At 48.1% G+C, this 23,616-nt stretch overlaps 1 protein-coding gene across 3 annotated transcripts in view; it reads left to right on the top strand.

Annotated features, from left to right (window-relative positions):
- The window catches only part of LOC117883167 (gamma-aminobutyric acid receptor subunit gamma-4), a 120,923-nt gene that overhangs the window by 88,199 nt on the left and 9,108 nt on the right, over positions 1-23,616 (top strand). For all 3 annotated transcript variants that reach the window (XM_034782226.1, XM_034782227.1, XM_034782225.1), the window contains 2 exons: positions 7,682-7,819; positions 12,223-12,375. In XM_034782226.1, coding sequence (XP_034638117.1) covers positions 7,682-7,819; positions 12,223-12,375 — 291 coding nt within the window. The remainder of the gene's footprint in view (positions 1-7,681; positions 7,820-12,222; positions 12,376-23,616) is intronic.

Here is a 23,616-nt window from a genome sequence, read left to right as displayed (position 1 = left end):
GGCAACTCGCCTGGCCGCTGATTACGCGCAGCCAGACACCAGGGCAGTTAGAGGAGCAAGCAGGGCGCGGTGCGCATCAGAGAAGCTTTGAAAACGAGTTTTGTGACTGGCCAGGCTACTGTGTGAAACTTCTGTTTGTTTCTCCTTGATGAACCCCCCCCCCCCCCCCCCCCCCGACCCGGTTCACTCTACTTCCCTGTAAACCAACCACCCCACCCCATCCTCCCCTCCCCAATTCGAGCACCGCTTGCAGAGGCAATAAAGTCATTGTTTTTTCACATTCATGCATTCTTTATTAGTTCCTCACAGAAGTAGGGGGATAATTGCCGAGGTAGCCTGGGATGGGTGGGGGAGGAGGGATGGAAAAGGACACACTGCATTTTAAAACTTTAAGTCTTATTGAAGGCCAGCCTTCTGATGCTTGGGCGATCATCTGGGGTGGAGTGACTGGGTGGCCGGAGGCCCCCCCACCGTGTTCTTGGGCGTCTGGGTGAGGAGGCTATGGAACTTGGGGAGGAGGGCTGTTGGTTAAACAGGGGCTGTAGCGGCGGTCTCTGCTCCTGCTGCCTTTCCTGCAGCTCAACCATACGCTCGAGCATATCAGTTTGATGCTCCAGCAGACGGAGCATTGACTCTTGCCGTCTGTCTGCAAGCTGACTCCACCTATCGTCTTCAGCCCGCCACTTGCTCTTTTCATCCCGCCATTCAGCCCGCCACCTCTCCTCTCGTTCATATTGTGCTTTTCTCATGTCCGACATTGACTGCCTCCACGCATTCTGCTGTGCTCTATCAGCGTGGGAGGACATCTGCAGCTCCGTGAACATATCGTCCCTCGTCCTACGTTTTCTCTTTCTAATGTTCACTAGCCTCTGCGAAGGAGAAACATTTGCAGCTGGTGGAGGAGAAGGGAGAGGTGGTTAAAAAAGACACATTTTAGAGAACAATGGGTACACTCTTTCATTACAAGGTCACATATTTCGACTTGCAGGCAGCCATGGTAGGCCACAGTGTTTTGGCTTTTTTAACCTTCTTAACATGCGGGAAAGGTTTCAAACAGCAGCGCATTTCCCATATCAAGGATGAATTGGGTTGTCCATTTAAAATGGGTTTTCAATGTAAAAGGAGGGGCTGCGGTTTCCCGGTTAACATGCGGCACAAACCCAAGTAAACCACCCCCCCACACACACACACGATTCTCTGGAATGATCACTTCACCCCTCCCCCCCACCGCGTGGTTAACAGCGGGGAACATTTCTGTTCAGAAGAGCAGGAACGGGCGCCTCTGAATGTCCCCTTAATAAAATCACCCCATTTCAACCAGGTGACCGTGAATGATATCACTCTCCTGAGGATAACAAAGAGAGATAAGGAATAGATATTGTCTGCATGCCAGCAAACACCGGGACCATACGCTGCCATGCTTTGTTATGCAATGATTCCAGACTACGTGCTACTGGCCTGGCGTGGTAAAGTGTCCTACCATGGCGGACGGGATAAGGCAGCCCTCCCCGGAAACCTTTTGCAAAGGCTTTGGGAGTACATAAAGGAGAGCTTTCTGGAGATGTCCCTGGAGGATTTCTGCTCCATCCCCATACACGTTAACAGACTTTTCCAGTAGATGTACTGGCCGCGATTGCCAGGGCAAATTAATCATTAAACACGCTTGCTTTTAAACCATGTGTAATGTTTACAAATATTTACAAAGGTACACTCACCAGAGGTCTCCTGTGTGCCCTGAGGGTCTTGGGTGAGTTCGGGGGTTACTGGTTCCAGGTCCAGGGTAACAAACATATCCTGGCTGTTGGGGAAACCGGTTTCTCCGCTTCCTTGCTGCTGTGAGCTACCTACAGTACCTCCATCCTCATCTTCCTTGTTCCCCGAACCGTCTTCCCTGTGTGTTTCTCCATTGACGGAGTCATAGCACACGGTTGGGGTAGTGGTGGCTGCACCCCCTAGAATGGCATGCAGCTCCGCGTAGAAGCAGCAAGTTTGCGGCTCTGCCCCGGACCTTCCGTTTGCTTCTCTGGCTTTGTGGTAAGCTTGCCATAGCTCCTTAATTTTCACGCGGCACTGCTGTGTGTCCCTGTTATGGCCTCGGTCCTTCATGGCCTTGGAGACCTTTTCTAATACTTTGCCATTTCTTTTACTGCTACGGAGTTCAGCTAGCACTGATTCATCTCCCCATATGGCGAGCAGATCCCGTACCTCCCGTTCGGTCCATGCTGGAGCTCTTTTGCGATCCTGGGACTCCATCACGGTTACCTGTGCTGATGAGCTCTGTGTGGTCACCTGTGCTCTCCACGCTGAGCAAACAGGAAATGAAATTCAAACATTCGCGGGTCTTTTCCTGTCTACCTGGTCAGTGCATCTGAGTTGAGAGTGCTGTCCAGAGCGGTCACAATGAAGCACTGTGGGATAGCTCCCGGAGGCCAATAACGTCGAATTCCATCCATACTACCCCAATTCCGACCCGCAAAGGCCGGTTTTATCGCTAATCCCCTCGTCGGAGGTGGTGTAAAGAAACCGGTTTAAAGGACCCTTTACATTGAAAGAAAGGGCTTCGTTGTGTGGACGTGTCCAGGCTTAATTCGATTTAACGCTGCTAAAGTCGACCTAAACCCGTAGTGTAGACCAGGCCTTAGATACAGTTTAAGGAAGAAACTCAACAGGCCCAAACTCTTTACCAAGGAGAACAGACTCTGTTAGGTGGGTGTTAATTCAGACCCCATGTTCCTGTACTGCTGGGCTTCTCCCAGACAGCACCAGCAACAGACCTCAACCATTATCTTGGGACACCCTCCTGCTCCTGGGACAAGATTCTGTGCTGCATTAAATTTCTGCTCAGTGCAATAGAGGGGGACTGGGGAAATGGGGATATTAGTTATGCTCCCTGATTATCTGTCCAGCCTTGGAGCAGGTTAGAGTAGCCTGGAGGTCGTTTTAACTTACACCAGTTGGCAGTGGTCCCCATGGGATCATCTATCAATTGAAGGTAGCTAGAGCACACTGCACTCCAGCCAGAAGCAGTGGGGAGGATGATATAGGGGCCATCTATAATGACCCAGTGGGGATTCCCCCAAGCCAAGGGTGATAAGATATAGCCCATGCTCTTTGGCCACCAGAGTGGCACAAGGGGACATAGCAAGGCAGAGATCCTGGAGCTCATTCTCCATGAGTCTCAGAGCCTGGGTCTACACACTTGGGGTTGCTGGGCTCATGCGACAGCATTAAAAATAGCCATGTAGCTATTCTGGCTCAGGCTGGAGCTTGGGCTGTGACACCCATCCCCTCCCTGGGCTTCAGCTGGAGCAAGAACGTCTGCACAGCTATTTACAGCATTGTAGCGCAACCCCGAGTCTCTTGTCTCAAGCTCTGAGGCTGGCCGCCACAGGGTTTTTTTTTTCCTGTGTAGATGTACCTATGGGTATGTCTACATTCACTCTAAGCCTGGCTCTGTGGGACCCGGGCTAGTGGACTCAGTATTTCCAAGCCTGTGCCTGAGAATCCTCACTGCATTGTAAAACTGAATTTATAATTGCTGGACCAGGCCTCACAGCTGTGCTAACATACTGCACTATGAAGAGCTTCTGACGCAAGTCTGTGGCTTGAGCTGCATCCACACTTGGCTTGGACCCAAGTCACAGCGGGAATTGGGCTCTGACCCATCCCCCATCAGAGCCTGAACACCTGGGTCCTGTGTGTTTTCTAACCCGAGTCAGACTGATTTGTGTGTGGACAGGAGCACGGCTTGCACCCAAACCTGAGTCAGAGCCCAGGCTCGGCGTGCAGTGTAGACATACCTCAAGTTTTTGGAGCGGGCGGCACCGGTGGTGCCTGCTATCTACTGGGCTCCACCAGTAACTTAGCTTGGAGCCTGTCATCCCATTTTATGTCTTCACAAGAGATTCTGATCAGCAGCAGGAGACTGCAAAGCAGATGAGAGCTTCATAACCTCCAGCAGCTCCCTCCCCACCTCCCTGCCCCATCTCCCTGCCACTGACGAGATTCAGACCATGCGACTGTGAGCTGCTTATGAGGAAAACAAAATGCGGAGGAGATACGGTCCCCTCATCCCCTCCCACCTCTTGCCCCTCCCTCATTCTTTGCTAATTAACAGTACACGCCATGCATGCTCGACAATTAATTAGAAACACAGTTTAGTTATGCTGTCAGGCTCTCCCTGTCTCCCCTCCCCCAAGGAGCTATCATAAAGGCGTCAAGATCCCTGCTTCAAAACAAGTTTGACATTTCATTTTACAAATAAAACCAGGCCTGCGAGAAGCAACCATTGCTGCAAGGTGCAGCTGCTGGGGAACTGGAGATATGCTCAGGCTGGGAGGTGGGTGGAGAGGCAAGGAGAAGCATCAGAGCAGAGCTTTGGCCTGGTTGCAGTCATTGCTGTAGCTGCACCAGTACTAGCCCTAGTGTAACCAGGCAAAGCCGCTATTTGCACGGGGGTAAGCACCATCAGTGCTAATAGCAGTTTCGGCTGCCTATGCTGGGATTGCAGCAGTACCGGTCACTGGCCACTGATAGCTGAAATTGGGGCTCACCGAGTGTAGACATGGCCTTAGGGCAGTGGTTCCCAAACTAGGGGCGCCATTTGTCCAGGAAAAGCCCCTGGTAGGCCAAGCCGGTTTGTTTACCTGCCGCGTCCGCAGTTTCGGCCAATCGCAGCTCCCAGTGGCCATGGTTTGCCGTTCTCGGCCAATGGGAGATGCAGAAAGCAGCATGGGCCGAAGGACATGCTGGCCGCCGCTTCCCGCAGGCCCCTTTGGGCTGGAGCAGCAAACCTTGGCCACTGGGAGCTGCAATTGGCCGAACCTGCGGACGCAGCAGGTAAACAAACCAGCCCAACCCACCAGGGGCTTTCTCTGAACAAGCGGTGCCCCTAGTTTGGGAACCACTGCCTTAGGGCGTTTTCTTCACCATGTGGTGTGGCTCTGGTGAAATTCTACCATTACCCATTTTCCAGCTGGCTGCAGACACCCTGGGAGTGGCTCTGCATGGACAACTAAGCTTTCCTTTAAAGCAACCTGATTTGATCAGGTGGGGTTTGAGCTTCCCCAATCCCACATGGGAAAGCCCATACCATAGCACAGCATTACTTCTGGGTCATTTCCCAAGCTCCTCAGGGCGGGTGGCTGCAAATGTCATCAATGAGGAATGAGGTCACCCCTCTCCCCCAACTATCGGTGTTTTGAGTCACCAATAATAAAGGGGCTGGCTGTAGGGCCGGGTGATCTCCTTTGGATACAGGCTGGAACCCAGGAGGCAGCCCTCTGGATAGACTTGTATCGGATGTAAGCAGAGGAACCTATCTCATGCTTTGGGATCAGATTAGCCTTTGGTTCCAGTTCAGCTCGAACTATAGCCTATAGTAAGACAGCAGCCTATAGGTCTTATGGTAAATACAACGCTTCTCCTGCACCGCTGCTCCGGCCTCTGAGGGGTGTCATCTGTCAGGGGCTCTCCAGGGACTGTTTGCTGAAAAGCAATGGAAGAGAGAGAGAGCATACGAGCCCCAGGGACTTGTGCAGGAAGAGCGCTGAACTCCAGTGTGGCATGGAGCCAAGAGAGAGAAGAGCTTTGACAGCAGTTCCTTAAGCCAGCCACTGGCCGTTAATTACAGCCCAGCCTCTCTCTCTGATCCAGCTAACTGGCTGCTGATGCGCCGCTCATTCGGGGAGTCTGTCTGATTCTGTTGCCTACCAGCTGTGATGCTGCAGCCTTGCCTGGCCCAAAGCAGCTGCAGCCTCCCCTCAGATCACACAGGAATGGCTGAGCCGGGGGCAGGGAACCATACACTAATTCCCAGCAAGGCATGGGAAGGCTGAGCCCATGCCCTGGGCTGCCCTGGAAAGAAGGGTAAAGGGGAGCCCCAAGCCCTCCAGCCCAGTATGCAGCTTCTCAGCACATCTCCCAAGGGTTTGAGTGGCAGTTACCTTCTTAACTGAATTTAGGTATGAATGAAAGTGATGGATAATTCCTCTGGCCTAGCCCTGAGCGAGTGTCTCCCAGGCAGTGCTGCCATTGCACCCAATTGCTGGCATGTCCCCCCTTCCTTCCCATCTTAGACCAGCTTAGCTCTGCTGGTGCGCCTCCGTGCCCCTGCTAGTCCCTGCCTGTCCCTTCACACCAGTTCAAACACCTCAGTCCAGACCCGACACACCTGCTGTTCCACCCAGTCCTTCCTGTGCAGCTCGACCCTGATCTGCAGCATCCCATTATTCCAATCCAGGGGCCACCCCCACCCCTGACCTATAGCATCTAATCCACTTCTAGTACTTATCTGTTTTCAGCCACAGAGCGTAATGTGCTTTATGGAAGAGGGCAGTAATATTATCCCCATTTTACAGATGGGGAAATGGAGGCACAGAGTGGGGAACTGGCTCACCTACAGTTACCCAGTAAAGCGGTGGCAGCACTAGGAATTGAATGCAGGTCTCCTGAGTTGTAGTTCAGTGCCCTATCCCCTAGGCCACACTACCTCCCCGCACTAAATTTTTCATTCAGATCCTGCAGCCCCCTCTGCTATGCCATAGCCATGATCTCCCATGCAGCAGCACCAGTGCACCACAATCCTGACCAGCAAACCCACTGTTCTCCCAATTGTGGGCTCCCACACCATGTAACTCCACTAGAGTCAAGGCTTGGATCCCACCCCTTAGTGTTGGATTTCAACCTTTACTCCTTTTGGCCTATTGGGATTGGCCTATTGAGCCAATTTACAACACAGAGAGGGAACCCACTGCTCTAGTGAGCTACCTGCTCCACAGTCTGCTCTTACAGGGAATGGTAGTCGCTTGCCACATCAGCCTGCAGGGCCGTGTAGGTCTACAGGACTAGATCTCTCAGATATGGGCAGGGTGGGAGGAAAGGGAGTGAGGGACAAAGCAGTCAAAAATGCTCAGTAGAAGCTTCCAATGTACAGTTGGGAGTTGATGCAGGTCTGAAATTACCACAGCAGAGAAGAGTGAGCCAATGCACAAGCGTTAAAATAGAAACAATCATAGTCATGGGAAGGGCTAAAACCAGGTGATCTGTAGGGTGGCCAGGGTGGATGGAGGAGTGTTGGCTCAGACACCTGGATCAAGGGATGGGGAGAAGGCGGTGTTAAAGGGCTGGAACTACAAAAGACAGGGATCTTTGGACATTTTAAGGGGCTCTTAGACCCTCAGGAGCAGTAAAACAACCTAGCTCTCTTGACTTCTGTGGACCCACACTGATTTACACTGGCTCGGGATCCAAGCCAGTGCTTCTCTGTCATCTGTGTATTACTGCTTGCCTGTCTTGCCTCTTTAGGCTGTAAGTTCTTTGGGGACCATAGTTGGGTTTTGAAAGGCGCCTAAGAGTTAGGTGCCCAACTCCCCTTGGAAACTAGGCCCTGCCTTATGCAGAAGGTCAGACTCATTAAGCATAATGGCCTTTGAGTCAATGAGAACCCCAGCCCAGATCTTCTTGTGTGTTTGCAAAGTGCCTAGAACCACAGGGTCCCACTCATGAGCAGGGCCTTTAGGCACGACCACACTAGAAATACGAAATAGCAACATTAATATATCACCGCAGTCCAAATTGTCTCCAGAGCAGATTGCACCAAAGAGACATGCAAGGTTCTTATTTCTGCACAAGGTGTCATAGCAATTCACCCATTGTCCTTATGTCCTTGTCCCACCCCCAGATGGCTACCCGCGAGAGGAGATTATCTACCGCTGGAGGCGTTACTCCATTGAAGTCTCAGACCAGCGCACCTGGAGACTTTATCAATTTGACTTCACAGGCCTGAGGAACACATCAGAAGTTCTCAGGACAGGGGCTGGTAAGGCATCCTGGCCCGATAGAAACACTGCTGTGTTACAAGGGAGCTCTCCCCAGTTTCAGAGAGCATGTGCACAGAGTAGTAGAGGGCAGAGTGGTTAGGGGATTGGTGGGAAGCACCAGATGGGGAGGGTTACAGCAGGAAGCCGTAAAGCCCAAGATAGAGTCATTAAAAGAAGGGTCCAGCTACAGGCAACCTGTAGGGAGATATGCTCGCTAAAGCCCATGGAGAAGGGCAGCAGACCCAGCATGTAGCTAGGCACAGTATGGGGTAGGACAAAGGCACAAGATATCCACCCACAGCCTGAGGCTGGAGTAGAGCAGAGAAAGGACCTAGCTAGAGACAGCAAGGGTCAGGTAGGAAGGGGAATGGAGATAAAGAGTGTGGTTGGGGACAGCATGAGGGCCAGGCAGAATGGGAGTCAATGGCTGAGAAGTGGAGGAGTAAATGAGAAGTAGGGCCTTGTCTCAGGACAGTTCCTGAATGTAAATGTCCTGGCTGAAGCCATAGCTGTAGTATGCTGCTAGCCCATCTCCAGGACAGGACAGCTGATGGAACATTATGCAGAAGTTGCTGTTAGTTGTGGCTGCAGCTGGGGGAAATACTCAGTCTGAACTCAGGTTCCATCTAATGGCCACCCTGCCACGTGCTCGTTGTCCGGAATGCACGTGAGTTGTGTTGTATGATGGTAATGGAGCTAAGCAAACCCTTGGAGGTGAAGACAACAGTGGTGTCTAACAGCAGGAGTAAGTGGAAGGATGTCAGGATGCCTTGGTTTTACTCCTTGCCCTGCTATGAATTTGCTGTGTGACTTTGGGCAAGTCATTGAAGCCTTCTGGCTCACTGCATACCTCTCTGTAAACTGAGGGTGAGAATAGGTGTGAGAGTGAATACACTAACATTTGCATTGTGCTATGAGAGCCTCCCTTGAAAGATGCTGCTGAAGTGCAAAGATTTGTAAATTAATGTCTCAGGAAGGACAACAGGACAGTGAAGAATGACAGGAGGGGAGTGAAAACTTGTAATTCCACACTGGCAAGCTCAGTAGCAACACATGCCTTTAGCTAGCAGAGCTGGGCCTGATACACGACAACCCATGTTCCCATGTGCTGCAGTCTCTCACTGCAGAAACCTGCATGAATGTAAACCAGCTTTGCAATGCCAATATCACCAGGGAATGGAGAATCTTCAGCCCCCAGCCCTTCCCCGTCATCAGTGGCTTTACTGATATCATCAGGGAACCCCGCCCCACCGCCAATCATCAACTTCACTTAGCTCACCAGGGAACCTGAAATCCTCTGTCACCCCCACTCTCTAGCTCTACCATTCAGCTTCTGGAGTGTGATCTCTTTTATCGTCAACACTTGTCTCCATTGCCCTAGGAGCAGGAAGTTTCAGCACCACCGCTGGCTCCTCTCCGGGACTGGAGAAGGCTTGTATCTGGAGAGATCAGGGCAGTGGTTGAGACGCCTGCCAGGCCAGAGAACACAACTACACATAGAAAAGGTCAAGTGAAGAGGGGTGCGTCCGTGACAGGCAAATATTAGCTGTGTGAAGAAAATGCTGCCACACTGGGACTTGTGGAGTAGGCAGCAGAGGGGGAGCAAGGTGAACTTGTAAATTAGGGGGCTTTCAGTGAGGGAGATGTGAATTGCACAGCTGTGCAGCAGAAGGTAGCAGCAGAGGCCTCGCATTCAGGAAAGCCCAGCTGAGCATCACCACTGAGGAGTGCCTGCCCTCCTGAAGAAGAGGGGAGATGTGATGTGATAGGGAGGGACTCAGCTGACTCCCCAGTATACGCTGTGTTGGTAGCACATGGTTGCTGTAGGATTGCTGGCGTGATGTGACGGGAGGGGAAGCCGGGGAGAGGGACAGCATGGAGAGCAAATCCCCCTGCCCTTGTGCCAGAAGAGGGCAGGGCCTTGCCGATGAAAGGAAAACAGCACTGCAAAGGGGAGCAGTGGGAGTGGGGCTGATCCACACAAGACAGCAAGCCCTCAGGCTTGGACCCTAAGAACTGAGGTGCAGCCGTATGGAGGAAACCCAGGTCTGTATACGCATGGGGAGTGCTCTAGGAGGTAGCACTGGAAATGGAGCACTTCAAACTCCAGGATAGTAACAGCACCCATGGGAGCCAGGATTGAACAGCACATGGAGAGAGAATTGCCTTCTCCCATCAGGAGCAAAGGGTTTCTCCAGGATCAGCCCTTTGGGGAAGTAGGAGCGAAGAATCCGTCGCAGGGAAATACGGACAGGCACTGCCACATCTCTCATTCTTACAGATGTGAAACCTGCCCCCTGGCACCATAACTCTGCACCATGGCAAGGGAAACTGACCCATCAAAACAAACCACTTTTCCCCATCTCCTTTCCCGGTGAAAGCAGCTGGCTGGGGAACCAGGCACATATGTTAAACCATCAAAAAGCGCAGATTTATGCCAACACCTCTTGGTTTAAAAAGCTCAAATGCCAAAGTTAGCAGCTTGGCAGTGAGGGCAAAGGGATTAAAGCAGGAGAGAGGCTGAGAGGTAGAGACAGACAGACAAAGGCTGTAGCAGCCCATCCAATGAGAACAGAGCACGGGCCCTCCAGGCAGGTGCTGCATGCACAGATCAGTCGGATCAGCTCCATGCCAGCTGCCAGAAGTGGGCCGTGCATATCCCACAATGGCACTGATAGACACGTGTGGGATGTATCTGAGAATTGTAGCGGACAGGCTGCTGGCTACAGAAATAGCAAGAAGGATGCTGGCCAGCTAGTAAATCACATCAGACAGAGGAAACTAAGCCCTAAATTACATGGGTTGCACTCCCTTGCCAGGAAATGTTGTGAAGGCCAAAGGTATAACTGGGTTCAAAAAACAACTAGACAAGTCCATGGAGGATAGGGCCATCAGTGGCTATTAGTCAGGCTGGGCAGGGATGCAGCCCCAGACTCAGGGCAATGCGCTCACTGCCTGAAGCTGGGAGGGGATGATGGAGTGGATCTCTCTCTGTGCCTGCCCCTTGATGCTCTGGTACTGGACTAGATGGGCCATTGGCTGACCCAGTATGGCGGTTCTTATGTTCTTAGCCACTTTCCTCCTCGGCTCAAATGCCCATCTTACTCCTCTCACCCCCAGAGTCCCTCTCTGCCCTGTGTTGGGAGGGAGTTGCTCTTCCCCTCTTGCTCCTCCTGGCCCTTACTGGAAGGGACTGGCGCTGCTCCCCTCACTCCCACAGCCTCTTCTCTCCCTCAGTGGGAGGGGCTGGCTCTTCCCCTCACCCCCCAAAACCTCCTCTGCCCCACACAGAGACATGGGGCCAAAGCTCAGGAAGGAGAAGACATGGACTTGGCTGCTGGGCAGGCTCCCTGGGAGAAGCGGATTTTCAGGAGAGATTTGAAGGAGAAGAAACTCTTCTGCTGCAGAGCTAGGAATCGATGATCAGTGCGCTGATGGGTGGACCAGTATGTAAAGATGTCTGCAAATTAGTTGCTGCTTTATGGAGGGTGACAGAAGGGGCTAGTATCTGTCAGTAAGCAATATTGACTAAGGAGTAAAATGACGGGCTGACTGAGTTAGAAGCCATACTTCTAATGGCAGAGAGATGTTGAATGGATCCCACCTCTCCCATTGTCACTGCAGCCCTGCCTAGGTGTAGCTTCTCCTTGCTTCCTAGACTTCACTATAGTGAGTGCCTAGGGCTGTGTTTGGATGCACACGTGCACACAAGGGTGTAGTGTCAAAGCAAAGGAGGAGAGGCAAGTAAATGGAGGTGCAGGTGACAGTGCTGTGATCCTCTCGGCCTCTTTTGTGTTAAGGTAGAAATTTTGCATGTAGACATTCATAGCTGGCCGTGGTGGTGAGAGAGTGAATTGTACCTCAAATGACACCAATCAGCATCAGGCTTTGAGGGCCTGGCTCTTTCGTAAAGCAGTCAATGGCACCTTCAGGCCCTCTATTTGTTCATGTTCAAATGGTCAACTATGGAGGCAAGCCACAAACTTGCCACAGGAATTCAAAGGTCTCATGGGCCTCCACCCTCAATGTCATGTAGGAAGAAAAAGGCAATGAAGTTCTTCATGAAGGGGAGTTTGTTCCCCAAAGGGTAATGAGGAAGCATTGCCCAGTGGTTAGGGTTCTAGCCTGTGACACAGGAAAAACTGGTTTCTACTCCCTGCTCTGCTACAGACTTTGTGCATGTCCTTGGGCAAGTCACTTTGTGCCTCCAGTTGCCCCATGTGGGGTAGTGTTTTTCTACCTCACCAGGGTGTTGTGTAGCTAAATACATTAAAACTTGTGAGGGGCTCAGATAGTATGGTCCTGGGGACTAAGTATGATAGATAATAGGAATAAAAGGGTGATTAACCATCTCCACCTCCTACTATGCTGACTTGTCTGCCTGTTTTTGGCCTTCTCCTAGGGGACTATATGGTCATGACGGTTTCCTTTGATCTGAGCAGGCGGATGGGCTATTTTGCCATTCAGACCTATATCCCATGCATCCTGACCGTAGTTTTGTCCTGGGTTTCCTTCTGGATCAAGAGAGACTCCACACCGGCCAGGACTTCTCTGGGTAAGGCTGTACTGTACCTCCGGCGCTTGTTGTCTCAGCAGAGGTGTGTGCAGCTAGCTGGCAAGGGCCATTTTCCAAAATGTCTAAGTGACTCAGCAGGGCTAGTGAAAATTCGTGGGACTTAGACTGCTGGGCCATGTGCGTGCAGATCCTCAACGGTATTTAGGCACCTAAATTCCACATATTTCAATGGGTGCCTAAGTACCTTTGAGGCTCTGGGACTTAGGTACTTTTGAAAATGTTACCCAGCATCCTAGATGCGAGGTCACCTCATTTGTAATGTTCTTGACACAGGCCCGAGAGCAAGAGAGAGCTGGGACTGCAGTTCTGTCTAGCGGAGAATCTGCAGCGCATCATGGGTCTCTGCACATTAGCCTGAGAAAAACCCTGGCACTTGTTCTCCTCCAAGCCAGTGACAATGACAGACACACACACAGAAGTGTTAGATCACTTTAGCAGGTTGCACCACTCCGCCAGCCATGGCTCTCCTGCCACAGGGGTGAGTTGTGTATCTAACAGCGACTTCCCGAGAGCACAGTGCTATCGGGGGGAAGATCTCTTTGGTGCACTTGGTAGAGCTACTACTTTTTATCTAGTGGGGTGTCAGTCTGACAGTGGGCTCTGGTAAAGGTTTGAGGCTCAGATGCATGCAGGTGTGCGCACACAGGAGTGCAAGGCAAGCGGAAAGGTGAGGACCCTGCTCATTGTCTATGTTTGCTCACCATCTCTGGGTGGCTCTTTAAGTGGGTATAAAGCATATTTTGACTCTTTGGTTAGGATCAAGAATAATCTCCATTTATTGTCCGATGAGGTCTCCATTATATAGGGATGGTATCCCTAGCCTCTGTGTGCCGAAAGCTGGAATGGGCGAGAGGGGATGGATCACTTGATGATAACCTGTCTGTTCATTCCCTCTGGGGCACCTGGCATTGGCCACTGTCAGAAGACAGGATACTGGGCTAGATGGACCTTTGGTCTGACCCAGCATGGCCACTCTTATGTTCTTATATATGGGGAGGCAGGGGGTACCACTAGCAGGAGATAGAGTTTAGAGATCTAACAGGTCTTCACCACCTCTAGCTCTTCTGATCCCATTTCAAGGCTCTTAACTCTATTTGGATTATGCAGTATGATGTGCATCTTGTATTTTCTTCCCCTCCCCACACTCATTTTCTTTCACCTGGATTGTTAATAACAGCATCAGGCCTGTGAGGTCTCCTCTGACACTGGAGAGACCATCATCATTGGACAGGACTAGTTGGATGCTCTCACAATCTCTGCAATGCCACACCCCCACCCCCATAAAAAGAAGCAGGGAGCGGGTTGGGGAGTTTAACGTTGGTTTTAATAGAGGTAGAGATCAGTTACGTTCTAAGCATCCAAAGGAATAAATGGCAATAAACAGGGCATTTAGCAGGGCTGGGAAAAGCACTGTTACAGTAAAATACGTTCCAAAGGCAGGTTTCCACAACTGGATTTACCCAGGAGGGGGCTCTCCCCATGGGATGCTGAGATTCAGGATGTCAAAAGTAATGTATTCTCTCTATAGCCCTGTTGTATTTGATAAAAATAATCCCAAATGTATTTAAAGCCAGAGTCAGCCTACATTAGAGAGCCTACATTACTTTCAGTGGTATTTGAAAAATCTGCTAAATCATATCCCAGATGCCAGTGCAAACACAATAGGAAAATATATTAAGTTAAAATCTACTCCCACTTATATCTTGTGCAACTTCAGCAGGGTGGAAGAGATAGAAGGAAGGATAACTGGAGAAGCAGGAGTATGAAGACTGCCTGCTCCAGAACCCTCTGTACTGTGCAGCATTCTAGCTGAGTTCACACTATTGACCACAGGAGCTATCTTCAGAGATGGCAACCTCCACATTTGCTCCCTGTGAATAGGCTACAGGATCCCCCGTATGAAATATTTAAGCATTTGATCCAACCCCCATTAAAGTAAAGGGAAAGACATCCATTGACTCACTAGGCTTGGGATTGGGCTCTAACTGCACAGGCCAAATTCATTGTGGGTGTCAATTCATTGATGTCAATGGAGTTACAGAAGTTCGGCCCTTGGTGAACCATAGCTTAATTTGCTACTACTAGAAATTCACCATTGTTTTCTCCAGGAATTTTACACTCATCACAGGCTTAGACAAGAATCTCACTATTGGTCCTCCACTGTCCAGAGCCTGTAATCTACTAGCCCAGACCCATTTTGGGCACTAAGGCGTAACCCATCAGCTAGAAAAATTTCATTGCTATATGTTAGGCACATATCATGGATGTAGATGCTGGAAGTGGTGCAGCTTTTCTGTATCACAAAATGTTTAAATGTTATCAGGCATCTAATCCAAAGAAATCAAACTCACAAAAAGGGCCATAACTCATAAAAACAGCCTAATTTTGGCCAAAATTGGCAGAAACCTTCTAAATACAATTCATAATGTAATTATATACTCAAAGTAGTACTGTTTGGGGAAATATTTAGCCCACATGATATATTTTATGCATTTTGCTGTACTACTTTGCCTTCAGTTAAAGCAAAAATCTGTAATCACATGATAGTCTGAACTTGTTTGTACCATGTAATACATCAAAACATTTGTCATCATTTGTAGAATGGACTAAGTTAAGAGTTTTTCTGTCTGCTATTTTTATGAAGTTATGCAAATAATAAGACCCCTACCCCCTAATTACAAAACATATTTTTGATGTTATCTGCTTGGCTGGAGACGTAAGTCTAAAGCAACTTAGTACAACTGTAATTATCTTCTTACCATCACTGAATACAATGACAATCTATGTAAACTACTTATATAACAGCAATGATTCTTAAAAGAACGTCTGTAGACTGTCTTGTATGAATATACCATGTGAATAACGAAGTATAATCATGTACTCTTATGTAACCTCTCTATATAACTATAAACTACTGAATGTCTAATCAACACCCCTTTGAGCTATATTTACTCATAAAATAGTCACAGTAATTTGGAGATAGTTGAAACACTTCTATTTTCCCCTCAGAACCTTTCTGATGTGTTTGATACTCTGTTGCTACACTCATCACTGTCACAGCTGCATGCATCGCATAACACCGTATCTTCCCTGTGGCATTTGCATCTCCTTGTTGCACAGATACTCTCACAGCTACACTCCACAAAGGTGAGGATGGCTTCTGGAGCAGGTGGCAGCACCATCATTTTAGGAACAAGATGTCCCATGTTATCACCCATCTGTTGTTGACAGGGACGTTTGAAGATACCGAACTGCTGCATGATTTCATATTGTAGGGCTGATAGTTTGCACATTTCAGATGCTGCCTGAAGGAGGCCATTGTTGGAGGCAGTTTCTCCCTTGTTTTGTTCTTCTTAGCAAACAACATGTAGCACATATTATCCAGAGATGTACTCTGGTAAAAAACAAGCAAGATACCAGTGAGACATAGGCTGCTGACCCTGGAAAAGCTGCAGTTGGGTTGGACTGCAGTTACCTACCTTCAAATCTCTCTAGTGATACTGAGCAAGGACTACTTAATTCAGCGACTACTGTGTTCTTCATTAACTGCCTGGTTAGGTCAGTGCTGTCCATGCCATAAATTCAAAGGCATGGTCCTACTTTGTAAAGCCATCAACAGGCGGAGACATAGCTACCTTCTACATTGATGTATCATCTTTCACATGTGACCATGTCTGAGTGTTTCTGCTCTTCGTTCTCAAAAGTGCTCACACTGTAGGTAATAGAAGCAGGCTTATAAATGACAGCATGCAGTTAGGTTACAGACACACCACCGCTGATATTTCACACTTGTTCTTGGGATGGGAAAGAAAGATTTTTGCACAAAGCTGCGGAGGAAATGAGCAGTATTCACATAGAACACATCTCACTAGCCTTCCCCTGAGCTGACCAACACACAGCTCCAAAACCCAATCATACAAACTCTATTACATTTTCACTTTGGTTCTACAAAGTGATGCTGCTGTGAGCAAAACCTGGAATGTCAACAGGCGCAAGAGAAACCAGAAGGCTGCGGTAGCATTTCTGTTCAAAAGTAAACTTTCAAAGTGCTCTAAAGTTCATAGACAAGTCACATTGGCATGGAAATTTGCTAGGAGAAGGCCTTGGGTACCATTTGCGGTCATGGTCATGAGGTTCCTGAGATTCAGCGCCCTTCCTTTTCCAGCAAATGAGCTGGGTTTAATTTTAAAATGTTCTAAAATGCAAATGCGGAGCCAGACTGGCTTGAGAGCAGGCATGCCAGATGAGGACCCAGAATAACATCTGGGGTACAATTTTAGGGATCTTGGATGTCAAGAGCCTCCCCTTACCTCTGACCTTTGTAGTTTACAATGGGGCAAACTACCCAGGGCATGCCAGCAGAGTTTTAGGTGGCAGTACAGACCTTGCTGATGCAGCAGGCATGCAATGCTGAGCTGGGGAGTGAACTGAGAATGAGTGTGCTCAGTACATGCCACAGGCCCACAACACCGAAGTCAGAGGAATCTAAGAATGTTCAGTCCACACTATAGGCACACAAAGCCAGATCCACAAAGGGACCTGGGCACCTAAATCCCATTTTAGGCACCTCTGTGAGCCACAAAATCCCCCCTCAGCTGCCACCCAACCCTGTAGGTTCCTAACTCACTTGGCACCTAAGTTTTTGCTCTAAAAGTTCCCTTGGTGCCTCTGAGTACATGTACCTCTACCTCAGTCCAGGCACCAGAGGCCTAATCTCATGCTGAAGCACCAGCACAACTCCCCAACCAGGGCAAATGGGCATTGCCCTGCCTCACTTCCTTGTGGGTCTGGATCTGGTTGGTAGGTATGCTCCAAGCTGCCTAACTCCACACAAGGCAGCTGGGGAAGCAGACACCCTCCCCAAACCCAAAGCTCTAGGTAACTTTACTCTCCGCAAGGCGGTATCAGGACAGACCAAGGGAGATGCAGTGCTTCTGCCTGCTATATGGCTGACAAAAACAAATCAAAACCAGGTGCTTTCACTTAAAGCCAGCACTCTGCCTAAAATGCCTTTACTTGAAGTCACTGCTTTGTTTAATCTCAAGCACATATAAACACAATAGGTTATAGAGCACCCCAAACTGATAATTATCCCCTAGGAGTTTGGAGCACTATGCAGGTGATTCAGCTGCAGATTTCCAGAGGCTGGTCTTCCCTCTGTGGCTGGAGATCTCAATGTACCCACGAAGCGATCCACTTGGCCCAGACCCACAATTCCCTTCTTATACTCAAAAAGTTACCGAGACATATCAATAAAAAAAAAAGTTCTATTGCTGACCAAACAAAATCAGTCACTGGGCCAAAAGCAAGTGTTACAAAAACATGTCACTAAAAAAATTATTGTTAATCAAGCAATTTCCAAGCAGTAAATCTGGCAGTCATATTTCCCCATAACAACAGTCCTGAAATATAGCCAAACTTCCTGTTTTTCAGAGACGCATACCCCAGCGTATCAGAGAGGTGTAGAGTCAATCCCACTTCATGTGATACCTGTACCCCACCCCCACCCTGGCTTGCCTTAGTTATGCTAAGTTCCTGCAAAGTCCTAATAAATGGCTAAATGCAACAAGCAGAATCACTGATAGTCCATCCCAATAATTGGCAGTGTCTGGACACCTGGCTGGTTGCTGAAATGTCCCAGTACACCACCAGAGCAAACATACATGACAAACCCAATTAAGGCTACTGAAGAATCACTAGTGGGAGCAGAAGGCTGCAGAAATGCAGGAAGTGGTTGACAAGTATGATTCTACGTAAGTCTCCATGTTGTGTATGGCCCACTATCCAGTGGCACAGCCCCTGTCCTTATAGCAGATGATAAGCAGCTGCTCACAAAAACAATATTCTCTCTCGCTGGGTGGAGTACTTTGACAGTGTCCTGAGCCGTTATCCACTATGTCCAATGAAATCATTGACTCACTCCCACAGCATCCAGTCCTGGAGGAGTTGTCTGTGGAGCTTTCTTTAGACGAAGTTACTAAGGCCATCAAGCAGCTGTCCATGGGCAAATCTTCAACCCCCATGATATTCCACCTGAAGCATACAAATGTGGAGGTGCCCACCTGATCAGGAAACTCACCATCCCTTCCAAGACTGTATGGGAACAAGGCACTGTGCCCCAGGAATATCAGGATGCTTTCATACTCCATTTATAGAAAAGGAAGAGAATCATATCTAGCTGTGACAACCATCGTGGAATCTCATTGCTGTCTATAGCAGGGAAGATCTTGCACAGGTTGTCCTCAACAGGTTTGTCTCCCACCTAGTGAACTCGGTGTATCCAGAGTCACAGTGTGGCTTTTGTGCTGGCCATGGAACCATGGACATGATTTTTGCATCCCGACAAGTACAAGAGAAGGCTGGTGGACAGAACAAGGACTTGTACATGGTGTTTGTTGACCTGACCAAACCCTTCAACACAGTGAATTGCAAGGGCTTATGTAAACTCCTTCATAAATTTGGTTGCCCAGAGAAGATGATTGATGTCATCCGCTCTGTTCACGATAGCATGATGGCCAGGGTGATGGGGAGTGTGATGATTCATAAGAAGTGTTCCCTATCAATGGCACCAAACAAGGATGCATAATGGCTTTAGTCCTGTTTGCCATTGTCTTCTCAGCCAAGCTCTTGTTCGCACTGCAGGTCTTCGACAGAGGTGCACACATCCAGTTTAGCTTGGATGGAGGTCTAGTCAATCGACAGTGACTTAGGGCCCGCACCAAGGTAATTGAACAGCTATTGAGAGAACTCCTGTTTGCTGACGACTGTGCCCTCATTGTATATGCACTCAGGACATTCAGCTTATTGTGGACTGCTTTGCCTATGGCTCGAAATGCTTCGGTTTCACAATGAGCCTGAAAAAGATGGAGGTCATGCACCAGACCACCAGCATCATGAGCACCATGATCCCAACGACAGAATTGAGAACACACCCTTCAGCTCGGTCATGAAATTCTGCTACCTGGGTAGTACACTTTCCAGCAATGCCACACTTGACATCTGGCAGACTCATCTACAGGCTCTGGAGGAAGCATGGAGTCTACCTCAGAATCAAGATAAAAATTCATCACACTGTTGTACTCACCTCACTCCTCTATGGCTGTGAGACATGGATGCTCTACCAATGCTACATCAAACAGCTGGAGAGTTTCCACCTTCGCTCCCTAAGCTCCAGCTGCTATATCAAGTGGCAGGACAGGATCCACAACACTGAAGTCCTTGAGAGGTGCCAGATCCCTGAAATGAAGAGTGTTCTCATCAGGGCTCAGCTTTGCTGGGTGGGACATATGATCTGCATGGAGGTTTTCCTTACACTGAAAGCAGTGCTCAACAGCCAACTGAGCTTAACCTATCCTCAAATAGAAAGACACCTTGAAGGCCAACCTCAGAGCATGCAAGGTAGATATTAGAACCTGGGAACTCTTGCACTGGACAGACCCAGATGGAGAGGTCTGTACCATGAGGTCTCTGCAGGAGTAGAGCGCACATCATAAGGCCAACACCTCAAACCCTCTCCCCAACAATGACTGCATTTGCAAGACATGCAACTGCATTTGCAAATTCATGATTGGACTCACTTCCCATGTGAGAAACCCTAAAAACAAATAAACCCAGAACTCAAATCAACATTAGCTAAACCCTCATCTGTCGAAGCGATGGGAGATTCCAGGAGGATCTAATGATTTGAAATTATGATTTTTTATGAGATCAAAGAGGTCTACCTCACCTCCTCACAGCCTACTAGTCACAAACTGCTTTTCTTGTGTGCTGTTCTCTCTTGCCATGTGCAAACTTTCTGCAGTTTCAGATGGGGTCATAGGAGATATTGCAATGTTCACAAGTAGCTGTCTGTTGTATGGGTTTGTTCCAGGTTCAATGCTAAAAGGATTTGTCATTCTTTCAGTCACAACTTTTAATAACATCTTGGTCAGCAATTTCATCAGCAGTCATGTGCTTTTTGATAGCTTCTTTGTGGAGATCTGTTGCTGAAGGCTGAATTCCACACATTTGTCATAGCTGTTACAGCTGCCTTAAAATGTGCAGTCACCTAATATTTGGTCAGAGCCTTACCTTTTGTGCAAAGAGGCTGATGATTCCCACAGTCCTTGTTGAGAGGTTGCCTGATGGCCAGGTCATGCCATACACCCCTGAAGGGTCTGGCAGTCCAGTATACTGCTCCCTATGAACTACAGCATGATATATATCTGGCTTCTGCTACATTTACATAGTCTCATCTAGCATGACCACACTGGAAGTCAACTGGAATCATTTCTGCAAATGTCTCAAGCCCCATGGACTTGTAATCATCTCTCTTTGCTGCAATGTAATCCATCAGTAGTTGGGAGAAATCTGTTACATAGTTTTCCCAGAAAAGAAATGTCTCTGAACAGATTTTTCCTTGGGTAACACAAGTGTCCATGAGCTGTTGGAGTGATTGGGAAGTCTACCACTTTGTTTTCTTTGTGTGCCTTCTCCATATCTTCAAATGCTTCAATGCATGTTTGAGCTTTCTCCATGATGCATCTCTTCTGATCATTTGGGAGACCATCATTGTTCCTGGAATCGCCAAGTGCCATCCATTTCAAGCAATTCATTGCCTCATTCATAAGTTTGTGGATTCTAACACCACAGTTACATCCTTTTTCTCTTAGAGCATGGCTGATGATGGAAGCACCATCATGTTGGCTTCCCCAAGGATGTCTTCAAACCCGCTTTCCTGCATCACACTGCCTATATATCACCCATGAAATTCATTGCATGATGCACGACTCCCATCTCAAGGTGATGAGTGTCAAATTTGTTTTGATTCCTCCATTTAATCAACTGTGCTTTGCAGTAGATTGCTTCATCATACATTACATAGGTCCAGTCTTGGCCCAGAGAGTGGAACATGACCTGAAAATATTTCAGATTGCAATACGCTCTATTAACATCAGTTGCCAGTGCAGTAATCATTGGAAAGTAACCAATACTCATAAACCAAAGTAGCAGACCGAAAAACTTTTTCTCAGATCAGTCCATTCTACAGATAATGACAAATATTTTAATGTATTACGTGGTATAAACGAGCTCAGACTGTCGTGTGACTACAGACTTTTGCTTTGATGAAAGGCAAAAAAATATGGGAAAATGCATAAAATATATCGCCGGGGTTAAATATTTCCCAAACTTTCCAAAACACATAGTTACATTAGGAATTATATTTAGAAGGTTGCTGCCAATTTTGGTCAAAATTATACTGTGTTACTTCGAGTTACGGCCCTTTTTGTGATTTTATGATTTTTTTCAGATTGAATGCCTGATAATGTTTAAACATTACATGGTATAGAAAAACTGCACCACTTCCAGCATCTATATCCACCCTGGTGATAACCATGATATGTGCCTGCCATGTGATAGCAATTAAATTTTTCCAGCTGATGTGTCATTTTAACTCATTAATAAAACCTCTTTATTAATCTGGCTGGTAGACTACTGGTTACCTATTGTTCTCCCCTCATTAGCACAGCTCCTCCTGGGCTTCTGGGCTTGGGAGCTGTGCAGCCATGTCTACGTGATAGAATTAAACAGAGCCAAATTCTCCACTCAGTTACAGACTGACTTTGGTGGAGTTGTGCTGGTGACTTGGTATCACACACATAGACCAGTTCTACTGCCATTGAGTATTACCACTGACCTCAACAGGCGCAGGGCTGGACTCAGACACACTACACAGACTGTACAGGGAACACTCAGAGGCGTTTTCTCTGGCCAATGCTTTAGAACTGTTGAAAACATTACAAAGTCCCTGGCGTTGGGAAGTACATTGGACTATACCACACAAATCAGGTGGCAGTGAGATAGCCTCACAAGGGTTCACTTGTGTGACCCACTCGCTAGTGTAGGATAACCACTTGGGGCTGGGGGTTATAATTCCCCTCTCAAGGAGACATACTCACACTAGCTTGATGACACCTAGCACCCTAAAATAGTAGTGTAGTTGTGGTTGCAAAGACAGTAGTTCGGGCTAGCCACCTGAGTATGTACACACAGGATCCAGGTGGGTTTGTACCCAGGGTAGTTAGCCCTTCCCACCGCTCCCCATGCTACCGCAGTTACTCTGCTATTTTTAGCATGCTAGCTTGATGAGAGCTAGTGCAAGTATGTCTCCTCTAGCTGGGAACCACCTCCCACCCTCACCAGCTCCAAGTGTAGATCTACCCTTCAAGTCACAGATACGCAGTGATAGAAGCCAAGGCTATGATTCCATAAGGAGACTCTGCTAATATCCCAGACAATGAAAAGCCAAGGCATAAGAGCCCCAAAGATGGATTCTCCTTGGGTTACCTTGTCACCTGTGTGTTACCAGTTTTCATGCACAATCTAAAAGCAGACTCTATGACTTGTGGCACCTTAGAGACTAACAAATTTATTAGAGCATAAACTTTCGTGGACTACAGCCCACTTCTTCGGATGCATACAGAGTGGAATAAATATTGAGGAGATATATATACACACACATACAGAGAGCATGAACAGTTGGGAGTTGTCTTACCAACTCTGAGAGGCCAATTAAGTAAGAGAAAAAAAAAACTTTTGAAGTGATAATCAAGATAGCCCAGTACAGATAGTTTGATAAGTGTGAGAATACTTACAAGGGGAGATAGATTCAATGTTTGTAATGGCTCAGCCATTCCCAGTCCTTATTCAATCCTGAGTTGATTGTGTCTAGTTTGCATATCAATTCCAGCTCAGCAGTCTCTCGTTGGAGTCTGTTTTTGAAGTTTTTCTGTTGTAATATAGCCACCCGCAGGTCTGTCATTGAATGGCCAGACAGGTTAAAGTGTTCTCCCACTGGTTTTTGAGTATTATGATTCCTGATGTCAGATTTGTGTCCATTAATTCTTTTGCGGAGAGACTGTCCGGTTTGGCCAATGTACATGGCAGAGGGGCATTGCTGGCACATGATGGCATATATCACATTGGTAGATGTGCAGGTGAACGAGCCCCTGATGGTATGGCTGATGTGGTTAGGTCCTATGATGATGTCACTTGAATAGATATGTGGACAGAATTGGCACTGGGATTTGTTACAAGGATAGGTTCCTGGGTCAGTGGTTTTGTTCAGTGATGTGTGGTTGCTGGTGAGTATTTGCTTTAGGTTGGGGGGTTGTCTGTAAGCGAGGACAGGTCTGTCTCCCAAGATCTGTGAGAGTAAAGGATCATCTTTCAGGATAGGTT

The sequence above is a fragment of the Trachemys scripta genome, chromosome 9 (genome assembly GCF_013100865.1).
Source record: "Trachemys scripta elegans isolate TJP31775 chromosome 9, CAS_Tse_1.0, whole genome shotgun sequence".
Lineage (NCBI taxonomy): Eukaryota > Metazoa > Chordata > Testudines > Emydidae > Trachemys > Trachemys scripta.
This window is presented reverse-complemented; position numbering and strand designations above follow the sequence as displayed.